Raw genomic sequence first — 13,015 nt, 5'->3', positions numbered from 1 at the left:
CCCTTTGCAAAGCTGCATAAGCAGGTGCCGGGAGAGCTTGTGGAATTTTCAGAGTGTGAGGTGTTGAGCTGAATCCAAGACCACTGAGGGTAGGTGCTCCACTGGGGGAAGCCAGCAATTAGACCGGGAACCTGCCCTCTTCTCCCCTCCCCCACCTGGCAACCTTCTCTCCTAGTTTTTTATTCATGTGGCTTCTTCAAAGACTCTACACATAATCTTTACGATAGTCCTGCCAACACATTGCTTTCAAAATTTACACAAGAGGACTTCCCCTTGAGGAGTAGGGTCCATGCACTACCCACACCTGTGCCCTGGACTTAGCGGGTAAGTGCTCATTATGGGCATGGAAAGCCCACCTCCTCACGTGGAGGGGCCCTGCCCTGGCTGGGGACTCCCAGCTGGCCCCCACTCCCTGTGTGACTGTGGACCAGTCCCTTCCCCACTCTGGGCCTTTCCGTGACCCAGGGGTGGGCTTGGCCCGCATCATCTCTGAAGCACCCAAGGAAATGAGGCCTGGTCTTTACCCAGGCTTCTGAGTTGGGCTGCGTCCCCCAGGCAAAGTTACCTCACCTCTGTGTGCTTCAGGGCACTCACTGTAATGTATGGTGGTGGCTGAGTGGCTGGAAAACCTAAATGAAGCAGCCTAGATGAGAATGCTGTGGAAATAGCTGGTGGCTAGGCAGGCATGCGGCACCTCCCCAGGGAAGTCTCAGTGAGGATGCCTTCAGGGGCGAGGATAAGGTGCAGGGATGGGTCAGAGGAGGGGCCAGAGCCCTGGGCTCCTATGGGGCAGGTGAGAGGGGCATAAATCAGCACTTGGGTGCCGCCTTGCACGGTGTGTATTCAGTTTCTGGAGCCGTCATCAGTGGCAAAGCCCTGGCTTTGGGGTGGGCCAGACCTGAGATGGGGCCTGGCTCTGCCCAGGAATTGCTCTGTGACCTTGAGCAACTGACTTCACCTCCCTGGGCCTCTGTTACCTCCCTGGCAAACGAGAAGGCAGATGTGAATCCAGAACGCTGTGTCTGGGCCACAGTGTCCCAGGTGGGCCGGTGGGGGACTCACCAACAAAAAGCAGGGTGAAGATGAGGGTGAGCTGGTAGACGGCATGGCCCAGGATGTTCTTCATCATGGTCCGAGAGATGAGGGGCTTGTTACGGCCGTATGGCTTCCTCAGAAGCAGGGTCTCGGTGGGCGGCTCAGTGGCCAGGGCCAGCGAGGCGAATGTGTCCATGATGAGGTTTACCCAGAGCATCTGCACGGCCTTCAGAGGGGAGTCCTGGAGATGGCAGTGGTGGGGAAGGCTGTCATGGGGGAGGCCAGCCCCACCTGCCGCTACGAAGTGCTGGGTGTGGGTCTCAGCAGCATCTTGGTGGCGTCTTGAGTCAGCTCTGCCCAGTGGGTCTGCCCTAGGCTGGCCTGCCCGCTGGGCTCCTAAGCAGGCACCCAGCAGGTTTGATAGGCTTTCCCTTCCCTGGAGAACAGCCTAGACCTGTGTACCCGTGTTCTCCTCCAAAGAGAAAATAGAGTCCTCGGGGCATAATGGTGAGCAGCTCTCTGCCTTCTGGGAAACTTACCTACACCCCCACCATCTGCCTTCCTCCCCTCCACTCCCTGTGGACACATCTCTCCTGGCTAAGGCCAAGATCCCGTCTCCGGCACAAATCCCGTGTCCTCACCCTCCCTCTGCCCTCCCCATTGCTGCTTTCCGCTCAGCTGTCAATGGCTCTGGTCTCTGCTATCCCACAACCAGTGCCCATGACCCCTGTCCTCTCTTCACTACCACCCAGTTCCTTTTTACCTCATCATCCCACTTTAAGCAATTATTGTGTGCCTCTGTGATTCCAGAAATCACACATTTGGTGGTGGAACATTTGGGCAAGTAAGGAATAACAGAAGAAGCTAAAACTCATCAGTGGTCTTGTCACTTACAGGCTGCCGCCATCCACATTCTGGTGTGGATCCTTGCACGCCTCTCTCTGGCTGAGACTGGGGTCCTATAGTGGTACCGCTCTGTGCACAATCATATTGCATGGGGTGCACTGCCTGGAGGAGCCGATCGACTGTCCCCTCCTCCCTCGCACGCCCGACTAACATGTCTTTGGGAGCCAGACTTTGGCCTCTCTGTGCTCCCCAAATCCCCTTCTCCAAGGTCACCAGCACCTTCCTTGTCACCAATCTAGAGACACATTTTCCAGCCTCATCTCCTGGTTTGGCCACTGCCTCCTCCTGGAGCCTGACCCCACTCGTCTGGCCCTCCTCTTCCTCTCTCAATGTTCCTTCTCCATCTCCTTCAGGCTCTTCTTCCCCTGCCTTTTATTTTCTTATTTTTTTAATATTTGTTTATTTTTGAGAGAGAGAGAGAGAGAGAGAGAGAGCGCGCACGTGCGCACACACACAGGTGGGGGAGGGGCAGAGAGCAAGGGAGACAGAGGATCTGAAGCAGGGTTCTCCCTGATAGCCCCAATTTGGGGCTCAAACTCATGAGCTGTGAGATCACGACCTGAGCTGAAGTCGGATGCTTAACCAACCAAGCCACCCAGGTGCCCCTTTCCCTGCCTTTTAAATCCGTGTCCCCCATGGCCTCTTCTTCAGCCCTGCTCTCCTCTCCACACCTGTCCCCCTGGCTTTCATTTTGTTGCCCACCTCTCCCCACTCTCCACCCCAGACTTCCCTCTCTGGTATGAGCCTCATCTACTGGGGGAACACCTCCATTCAGGAAGCCCACATAATAGCCTAAACTGAACTGTTCGTCATGCCCCTGTCATTTCTCAGTGCATCCCTCAAGGCCCACTCTGCCTGCACGCCATACACTCACTCACTTCTCCTAGATACTCATCATAGTCCTTCCTCCAGGCCACCTCTCCCACCTCTGCCCTGGCCCAGCCAAGTTCCCCAGGCCCTGCGGCTTCTTCCTGCTCACCAGCCTTCTCTGTTTACAAGTGCTTCAGGGTCAGGGCCCCCACATCTCCACCAAGGCCTACACGGCCCTGCTGCCAACTTAGTCTAAGACCTCAGGCAAACGGATAGTCCTCCCTGAACCTGTTTCCCCAGCTGGTGTCAGTGGGTCTCCAAGAAGCCTTGCAGGAGCTGCTGTGCTGCGGGAGTGTTCCCTAAGCCACCCCTAGAGGGAGTCTCTCGCCCACAGAGCAGGAGAGGGCCCTTTGGGCAGAAGGGACCCACCAGCCACCTCCCAGCTCACATTCTCAGGATAGGGTACTGGGTGCTGCCACATGCAGCCCCAGGGGCTCAGAATGCAACAGGGGGGAGCAGCATTCCTGAAGCCACAAGCTCTTCACGGCAGTGCTACCTTCCGGACCTCTGGGGGCTCCTGTCTGTGGGCAGGAGCTTGTCGGCCCCTGTGATTGCCAGAAGGCCTTCGAATACCAGCCCTCTCCTCCCCCAGGCCAGGCTGGTCAGTCCCTAGGGGAAGGAAGGAGGCTGCGGGAACAATGGAAGGTTCCTGACTGGTCCATCCTCTGAGCCTCAGTTTCTGCCTCTGTAAAATGGGCATCATCACAGTTCCCACCTCATGGGGCTGGGGGAGGAAACAGTGAGGCTGTAGACATGCAGGCCTGCTGGCTGGCTTCCCCAAAGCTCAGGGGATGGGGCTGCCCCTGACCCAGATAGTGATCCTGATGGACAGCTGCCTCTCCATGACCAAGATCCCCAACCTGTCCTCAGGGCCCCAGGCAAACAGGCCTCTCCTGTCACACTTCTGCCAGAACTGAGGCCCCCAGGACCCTGCCGGTTCCTTGTTCCCAGCTGGTTGTCGGATACCCCTTGGGTCCTGCCCCACCCTGCCTCCCTCTGGCCCTTTGGGGGCTCTGCCTTCCTTCAAGGATGACCTCTACTGCCTCCTGGAGCAAGGACTGGGCCTGTGCCTGGCTTGGGCCATCATGGGGGTGAGGCTTGACATCTCTCATTTGCCAGATGACCTTGGGCCAGCCCCCGACCTTGCTGAGCCTCATTTCCTCGGGCTGGTGCCTGCACCTGAGGTCTGCGATGCAGCTCCTGGCCCTTGGCAGGGGCTCCCCCAAGCTTTGGCATGCCCCGCCCTGCCCGCCCCCCTGGAGGACCCACCTGCGTGATGCAGGCGCCTGTGAAGGCCACAATCACAGCCACTACGTTGACTGTTAGTTGGAACTGCAGGAATTTGGAGATGCTATCATAGACGTTGCGGCCCCACATCACTGCCTTGACGATGCTGCTGAAGTTGTCATCCGTCAGGATGATGTCCGAGGCCTCCTTGGCCACATCCGTGCCTGCGATGCCCTGTGGGGACAGGGACAGGAGCCTGGGTGGGGCAGCTGGGGGGATGGTGAGCAGTTCAAACAGCACCGTCCTCATCCCCTACACATCCTCAGTCCTACAACATCCCTCACATGCATACTCCCAACTGCATGGCCAGGACCACGTGGGGTGTGTGTGCCCGTACTTCTCACAGACCCAGCCCCCTGAAGCCAGCTCTCTGCCTTCAGGAAGCCTCTCCCTGGCCCATCCCCCCCACCAATGCCTCCCCCCCCAACACCCATTGCAGGGAGCCCCCCTCTACCCTTCCAGGAAGACCGTGGTGGGGGGCCAGACAGCCTTGAGAGCACTGGGCACATGAGGTGCATGGTGGGTGAGCTGAGTGTGAACTGGGGGTCCCGCACAGTCAGCTGGAGGCCATGCTGCCCACACCCCATGACTATGAGCTCCTACCAGGCACCACCCTGGGCCCGCTGTGAGCTGCCCCTACCATGGCGAAGCCCACATCAGCCTTCTTGAGTGCAGGCCCGTCGTTGGTGCCATCCCCTGTCACGGCCACCACCTGCCGCTGCTCGGTGTGTGTGCTGTCGATGATACCTGTGGGGTGGGGCAGGAGTGTGCTTAGGGCCCTGGGATAGACGCTCCACGGGGCCAGGGCAGCCAGGACCAGTCTGATTGTTGGGAGGACCCTGGGCTGGGCACAGCTTCCTCTTTGGCCCCAGCCATGCCCCTCCCCGCCCCCCATCCTGGCTTTTCCCAGCTCCAGGCTTGCCCACAGCTGCCAGCACCTGCAGGGCATGTCGGGCACCTTAGCCCCCTGCGGGCTTATGGCCCTCTGAGGTCTGGGCCCTCACTGCCTTTCCAGCACACTCTGCACTCTCTGCAGCCCTTGGCTCGGTGGCCACTCCAGCCAGAACATCTCCTCGTCTGCCTGTGTTCCAGGAGCTCCTCTGTTCTCCAGAGGCTGGGGTCCTACCACCTTCTCCCTGGGCCGTCCAGTCACTTACTGAGGAGGCCCGGGCTGGGCCATTTGCCGATGACCCCTGACCCACCATTCTGGCCTTGACCTCTCTCCAGACATTCACCCTCAGTAAAATATAAAATATTCAGAAAGAGAATAAATAGGTGACATGTGGCTCCGTCACTGAGCTGGGGCCAGTGGAGAAGAGTGGGTGAAAGATGTCATCATGGGGCCCACGTGGAGTTTGAGAGGACATGTCCACGGACAGGACAGAAATTTGAATGTTACTCTTGACATGTCTCTCTCTCATCCTGCACCTCATATCCATGGCCAAGGCTTGCAGATTGTGCTCCGAGATCTCAGGTGAACTATCCCACTTCTCTCTGTCCCGTTCCCTCTGCCACCAGCATCCCCCTGCCCTCTCCCTAACCCCAGGCTGCCCCTCCAATCTGCACAGCAGTGCCAGGGGCTCTCTCTAAGCCCTGGGACAGACCTGTCCCCTCCCTCCAACTGAGAGTCATTCTCTCACTGCCCACCCTGGCCTCAGGGTGACATCCATGTTCTTAGCTCCCTCTGAAAATTTGAAGTTCCCTGTGGTCAGGCCTCGCCCCCTTCTCCAATCTCCTCTTCTCTCGCCTCAGGCCGCCCCCAATCTGTGCTCCAGCCATAGGAATGGCTCTCGGTCTGCAAAGCTGGCTTCCTTGCCCCTGTCTACATGGGCTGTTCCCTCGGCAGCTGTGCTGTCACCCACCTGTGGTCTCAGCTCAGATGCCACTTCTCCTGGGAAACCTTTGTGACTCCCTGAGGACCCTCGCCTGCCCTAATCAGATCACTGTAGCTCCCATACGTGTCTCCCCTGTCCTGTGCCTGGCAAACAGCAGCAGCCTATGGAATGAGGGAATGGATTCTTGACTTGGGAGACTTCGTAGCCTCCCAACACTCCCCCAGCTCTTTGCAAATATCCAAGTTCCACCCTCTTCAAGGCCCAGCTCCAAGGCCACGTGCTCCGGGAGTCATCCTGGGCTGCTCCCCCCAGCTGGTGGCTGTCCCTGAGTCGCCCCCCAAGACTCGGCCTCCAGTCTCTGTCTACTGGGCATTTGAGGACTTTGTTCCCGTTGGTTCCCTCAGCCTGCCTACGTGCTCCTCTAGAGCAGGAAGGGGGCCAAGTTTTCCTCTGTGGCCCCTCAGGCTGGTACCAGCTTTGCCCCAGCCCTCCCACTGGTCCCAATAGAGGGGGAGCTGGGAGGACACCTCCTCTCACACCCCATTCCTCCACCTCTAGCGCTGGCATGGCCCCACCACCCCACTAACATGTCCCCACCGTGTGTGGTCACAAAGGGCCTTCCTGTGGCCATCTCCTGTGGCCACACCCCTGTTCTGTCTCTCTGGACCTCTCAGTGCCATTCATGCCATGGACTGCACCTTCCTCCTCAGCAGGCTCCCTTCCTTGTCTTCCTAGACCCCACCGCTCCTGGCTGTCCTCCTACAGCTCTGGCGGCCTCTTCTCGGTCCCTCGGCCTCTGCCCATCGCTCACATGGGAGATTCCTGGGTTCAGTTGGCTTTCCCCACTTGGCACGCTCCACCTGTGCCTTAATCTTTCTCCTGAGTCCTGACTGCATGGATGGCCAGCTGTCTTCTGGACGCCCCACTTGGATGTCACAGAGCCTCCAGCTCAGCTAGCCCTAAACTGCACATGACACTCTGCTCTCAAACGTGTCCCTTGTGACTCCTCACATCCAGCTGCCCATCCAAAACCCAGGGGCCATGCTGACACATTGCCGGCTCTCCACAGGTACAGACGGAGAGAATATGGGACTCCTCCCCTCTGTCAGACCTCCACTACATCTGAACAGCTGCTGGGCCCATATCCTTCTGCCACCCAAGCAGGTCTCTGACCCGTTGCCTTCCAGCTCCACCTGTGCTGTCACCACCCTGGTCCTGGCATCACCTCTCGCAGATGGACAGCTCCGGTGGTCCCTCTGCTTCCAGGCTATTCTCCCCACAAGCGGGGAGTGAACTTTCTAAAACAATGCTTTCCCCTCAAGGCCCTCCCAAAGGCTCCCAATCCTGGGCTAACAGCTCAGGTCAGCAGCCTGGCGTTCAAGGCCCTATGCAATCTGACACTGGCACCCCCTTCACTGGCTCCTCTCTCTCTCTTGAGGTCCCTGCCTGGTCAGGTCAGCTTCTTTCCACTCCTTCAGAGTGTCTGGAAATCTTCTGGGCTTTCACAGTGCAGTCCTCTTCCCTGCCTGAAACACAGGCCCTTTCTCCTGGAGTCTCAACCCACCTTTGACGGCCTGTTAGGGGACACCCATCCCCAGCCTGAGTGAGAGGCCAACAGACGGTCCCACCCTTCTCTTCCACCAATGCAGCCTCCAGGTCTGTGGGAGGAAAGCTATTTAATGTCTGCTGGATGGAATCTGGACCGTGAATTCCAAAAGGGAAGGACCATGTCTGCCAAGAGCAGGACCTGGTACTTAGTAGATCTTCAATAAACATTTATCAAGAGAATGAATAAGTAAATGAAGGAGTGATTGAAAAATAAATGGGGATGGGGTGGGGGGCCTCCTGCTCTGTTATCTGTGGTTCTGAGGTTCTATGTTTCTGTCCCTGGGCCACATTTGCCTCCATTAATGTCCTTGGGTAGTATTTTGGGAGGAGAATCTGAAATGCCCTAGGGATGACCTCAGCCAGAAATCTGCCCTCCTATGGCCATTTTAAAGATGGGAAAATTGAGTCCCAGAAGAGGAGGGACTTGCCCAAGGCTATAGAACAGGTCAGTGGCAGCCAGGCAGCCAGGCATGGGAAGCCAGGAAGGCATGACTGTAAAAGTGCCCAGAACCTGGCCACCTGCATGAGCTCAGCAAATCGTATGCCCTGTATCCAGAAGGAGACAAGGAAGGAGAAAGATGTTAGCTTTTGGCCTCATTTATCAGGTTGCTATTCCCGGGATAAACCAACCCTGGGGTCCTGGTTACAGTTGTTGGTTGGGGTCCTCAGAGAGCAGGCAGACCAAGGGTCTCAAACTCACAACTCTGGGGACAGACTGAGAACACAAATAAGTGAAGTGGGCTGAACGTCACATGACAAGGAGTGGTGAGGACTGCTTCAAATGTGAGGGGAGGGTGCCTGGGTAGCTCAGACAGTTAAACATCTGACTTCAGTTCAGGTCATGATCTCATGGTTCGTGATTTCGAGCCCTGCATTGGGTGAGAATGAGCCCCACTTACGGTAAAAAAAACCAAACAAACCCACAAGCCCCACTTTGGGTAAGCCCTGCTTCTCTCTCTCTCTTTCTCTCTCTCCCTCCCTCTCTCTGTCCCTTGCTCACTTGTGCTCCCCCCCCTCAAAAAAAGGGCTCTTTTAAAAAAAAAGTGAGAGGAGAGTTTGTATAAAGCCATCCAAATTCAACATAAACAAAGGCACTGTACCAGCCAAATACAACACATCTCTGGGCCCCCCTTGGCCCTCAGGCCAAGAGGTTTGGACCTACACATGCCCAATCTCATTGTTTCCTAGAAGAGTGGCACCCAGAGAGAAGATTCACAACCTCCCCATCTCACTGTGGCCCTTAGAGGGCCTCCCAGGGCTGCAATGGGGAGAGACAAGGGTTTTGCCGGGTGTGGGGAGCCCCATGCAAAAGCCCCTCTGTCCTGGAAAGAAGCTGCAGGCACCAGGAGAAGAGGGGGTTCTGTCCTCAGAACTGCCTCCCCCAAGTCTTACCTTTGACGAGGGTATGCTTGTCCGTGGGGGAGGAGCGAGCCAGCACCCGTAGCTTTGGCCAGATCTTATCAATTCGCTCTTGTTCAATCTGGAGAGGGATGGGGGGTCTGAGAGAGAAGCTGAGGCCTAGACAAGGGAGGGGACTCACCCAAAGTCACTGGGCTCTTAGTGGCACACTGGCTGGCTTCTGCACAGTCACGCAGCCCCCATGCCTCCCAGTCTCCCATCCTAGCTCATCCCTCTGCGGACTCTTTGTGCTGGGCACGTACCTCCCCCTTCTCGTTGCGGATCCTCCGGTTAAACTCCTTGCCCTCCAGGCACAGAAAGTCCTCCCCAGGATGGATGATGCCACACTTGATGGCGATGGCCCGGGCCGTGTTGATATTGTCACCGGTGACCATGCGGACTGTGATGCCCGCTCGCTGGCACTTGCGGATGGCTTCTGGGACCTGGCAGGAGGGCAGGAGCCATGGGAGTGAGCACCACCTGGGGCAGGCCCTCACTGCCCTGTGGATTCCAGAGTGAGCCCTGCTCACAGGCAGCCCTATCATAAGGAGCCTGGATGACCATGAGATACCGATAGCATGCATGGAATATAGGCCATCTCCTCCTTTCCTGTGCCCATGGCAGGCATTGCTAATCGATCACAGAATCTTGTGATTAAACCCTGATGTGGTCTCAGAATTCTCAGTAGAGCCTCAGGCAGCTACCACCTATCACCACGATAGTCTGTCCTGAGATGAAACCACTGGCTATCCTGACTTGGGCAAGGAATTTGAGAAAGACCCCAATAACACCCTCTCAGATCTGGCCCCAGGTGGGAGTAGAATACTCTACTATTGCATGAGAATGTGCTTTATCCACATGCACAGCTTTATCCACATGCACAGTTCCTGCAAATTCAGTGACAAGTATGTTTGTGTATTTTTAGATTTTTTTTTGGGGGGGGGGGCGTTGGGGGGATACTGCACTTGGGAGCATTTTATTTACAGAATGTGACACTGGCTTAGGATACATACAAATGATTATGCTTCATGTAAAACAGGACATTCCCCAGAGAGAGTAAGGACTGCCTCCTGCCCTGACTGCAATGATAGACTGATGTCTGGGCCAATCAGGCCAGAGTAGACCCAGCCAATCAGCAGGTGGCAGCACCCTTCCCCCCTCCCCATCCCCCCAGTCCCTGCCCCTATACAGAGCTGTGGATTTATCTGCCCAGCAATTAGGATGCAGAAACCAGCCTGGAGCTGCCACAGCCCTTTACACACAACACAGATCAACTGAACAAGTGATTCTTACCCATGGGCAGTGACAAATGATAAAATAATAAGGTAATATTTGCTATTTGCTGCACAAAGTCTCTGAGTGGAAGAGGACACGTCAAGGGCAGAAAGTCCGGTTGTATCAAAAGACCAAAGCACTTTAGAATCTCAGGCTTAGATTCAGGGAGTCTGTCTCCCCCTCATCTGGTACCCATAGTGTCTGGGAGGTCACTCCCATCCCCACTCTGCAAAGTCGCTGCTGAGAGGGTCTGGTGATTATTTGGGCTGTACTGTGGCTGCTCCAAAAAGATATGTTAAAGTCTTGGGGCACCTGGGTGGCTCAGTCAGTTAAGTGTCCCACTTCGGCTCAGGTCATGATCTCACAGCTCATGGGTTTGAGCCCCGTGTCAGGCTCTGTGCTAACAGCTCAGAGCCTGGAGCCTGCTTCAGATTCTGTGTCTCCCTCTCTCTCTCTGCCCCTCCCCCCTTGTCTCTCTCTTCTCTCTCTCTCTCTCCCTCTCAAAAATAAATAAAAATTAAGAAAAAAAAGATATGTTAAAGTCTTAACCCCCAGTGCCTGTGAATATGACCTTACTTGGAGATAGGGTGTTTATAGAGGTAATTAAGTTGAGGCTGGTAGGGTGGCCCTCAGTCAGTGTGACTGGAGTTTTTATGAAGAGGGGAAATTTGGACCCAGACACACACGCAGAGAATGTCATATAAAGAGAAAGGCAGAGATTGGGGTGTTGCTGCCAAGGACCAGTAAAGATTGCCAGCAAACCCCCACAAGCTGGGGCTGGGGGAGGCATGAAGCAGATTCTCCCTCATGGCTCTCAGAAGAGATCAACCCTGCCAACACTTGATCTTGGACTTCCAGCCTCCAGAACCGTGAGAGAATCCAGTTCTGTTGTCTGAGCCACCCAGTCTGTGCTATTGCATCATGGCAACTAATACAAAGAGTCAGAACATTGGTTCAAAACCTGACTGTGGACAGCTCCTGACTGCTGGTCCCCTTCCTGCCCTCAGGAACTTTAAAAACAAGGATTGATCTTGAAAATATCTAGCCTCTGTCCACCCCCGTCCACAGCATCTGCTATTCCCTCAGCACAGAGTGCCACCATTCCAAGTGGGGGCCACTGCCCAGCCCCTCCCCAGTCTCCCTGCCTCTGGCCTCGCCCGTCTTCCGTCGCTCCCCTACCTGACCTCCAATGACCTGCCTAGAGTTCAGCCTGGGGTGTCACTCCCTCCCAGCTGCTTATAGAGAAAATCAAGACTCCTGAGCATGGCCATCTTGTGGTAGAGCAGGGAACGAACATCGTGAAGAGGCAGGGTCCTGGCCAAGGTCAGGAGAATGCACCCTCCAGCTACCAGAATCGCATAAGAGACCAGGTCTGTGGTGAGAGGTAGTGATCTCCCTGTCACAAGGGCTGGAGTAGGGTAAGCTGACCACGGGTCTCCTCTGGCTGCACTTCCAGGGCCTGAGGAAGAGCCCACTTGGGGCTGGGCGGGGGGCACATGAGCAAGGCCTCTGCCTCGTGCCATAGCTGCTGCTCACATAGGCAACTGTGACCTCTTTTTACAGAGCCAGAGGGAGTGGGGACGTGGAGTGTCCAACATCCTGCTTACATAATTGATCGATGTCCTCAGAATGGCTGTAACCCGGGCTGCAGCCCCCTGCTGTCTCCTGTTCAGGAGACACTGAACACGGAAAGAGCCACTGCTCTTTCGAGGACATCCACCTGATCTGGCTCCTGCCCTCAAAGGAATAGTTTAGGTTTTGTTTGGTTTAAAGACGCTCGAAGTCTTAGAGTTGGAAGGGACTTCAGGTCATGACTCTGACTCTCTCCTCGTTGCCTAGCTCTCCTGCTAGGCATCCCAACAGATGGCCAGCCAGCTTCTGCTTGTAGGTCTCTGGTGACAGGGTGCTCACTCCCTCCCAGGCTGACCGCTCCACAGTGGAACAAGTCTATCATATCCTTTCACAGAATTGTTCTTTTTTTCAGATGAGAAAGCAGGTGCTCTGGGTCAGAGCTGTACCCTTGTAGGAGGCAGGGTCTTTGGTAAAGATCTCCGTACAATGGGCTCTGGGAGCAAAGGAGAAGGGTGCCAGTACTTCAGAAGGAAGTAGATGCAGAGGAGAAATCCGAGAAAGCTTCCCGGAGGAGGGGACGTTCGAGTTGCTTCTGTTCAGCTAACACTAACTGAGGCTCTGGTGCCTGGCACTGTGCCCTGGCTGGGGCTACACAGGTGACCACTTCATTGTGGCCCAGGCCACAGGGTTCTGTCCCATGAGAGGCACTAGCACAGAAGGTGGGAAGGGTGCTGGAGGAAGGTGTGGCAGGTGATCTGGAGGGGCAGGAGCTGGTGGCCATGAAGCTGGAGAAAGGCTCGAGGTCAGAAGGTGCTGGAATCAGGGGCTTGCTCCTTCAGGCCTGGGAACCGTGGTAAGTTCTGAACGAGTGATGAGGTGACTGGCACTGTGTTTTAGAAAGACTAATACTTTTTAGGCTGTCTCGGGAGCTGCAATCTGCCTGCTTGGAATCCTCACCCTCTGGGGCTCCCCAAAACAAGCTGGCTCAGGGAGAAAAAGGAGGCAGCTAATTTTTATGGCCCCCGCGCTTTCCTCTGTATGGTGGAGGCTTCTCTCCCTCTTGGAGAGAGGGCTCAGGGACCAAAAGGCTGGGCTGGGCTTTGCCCTGGGGTTCCCCCTGAGCATTGGCATCCTCATCTGTAAAATGGGGATGATAGTCTACACCCCTCAGCGAGGCTGGACGATGCCATGACAGGGGTAAACAGTACCAAGCATGGAGCCAGCCATGC

General features: G+C 56.0%; 1 protein-coding gene across 15 annotated transcripts in view; it reads right to left on the bottom strand.

The window, feature by feature from the left end:
* The window catches only part of ATP2B2 (ATPase plasma membrane Ca2+ transporting 2), a 302,573-nt gene that overhangs the window by 16,942 nt on the left and 272,616 nt on the right, over window positions 1-13,015 (bottom strand). For all 15 annotated transcript variants that reach the window (XM_086697430.1, XM_086697433.1, XM_086697431.1 and 12 more), the window contains 5 exons: window positions 9,203-9,382; window positions 8,934-9,021; window positions 4,739-4,845; window positions 4,081-4,272; window positions 1,063-1,276 (listed from right to left, as the gene is read on the bottom strand). In XM_086697430.1, coding sequence (XP_086553556.1) covers window positions 1,063-1,276; window positions 4,081-4,272; window positions 4,739-4,845; window positions 8,934-9,021; window positions 9,203-9,382 — 781 coding nt within the window. The remainder of the gene's footprint in view (window positions 1-1,062; window positions 1,277-4,080; window positions 4,273-4,738; window positions 4,846-8,933; window positions 9,022-9,202; window positions 9,383-13,015) is intronic.

This window comes from Puma concolor, chromosome A2 (assembly GCF_028749965.1).
Source record: "Puma concolor isolate L17-30 chromosome A2, mPumCon1.1.hap2, whole genome shotgun sequence".
NCBI classification, from domain to species: domain Eukaryota; kingdom Metazoa; phylum Chordata; class Mammalia; order Carnivora; family Felidae; genus Puma; species Puma concolor.
Note: the sequence above shows the minus strand (reverse complement) of the source record. Positions and strands in the feature narration are given on the sequence as shown.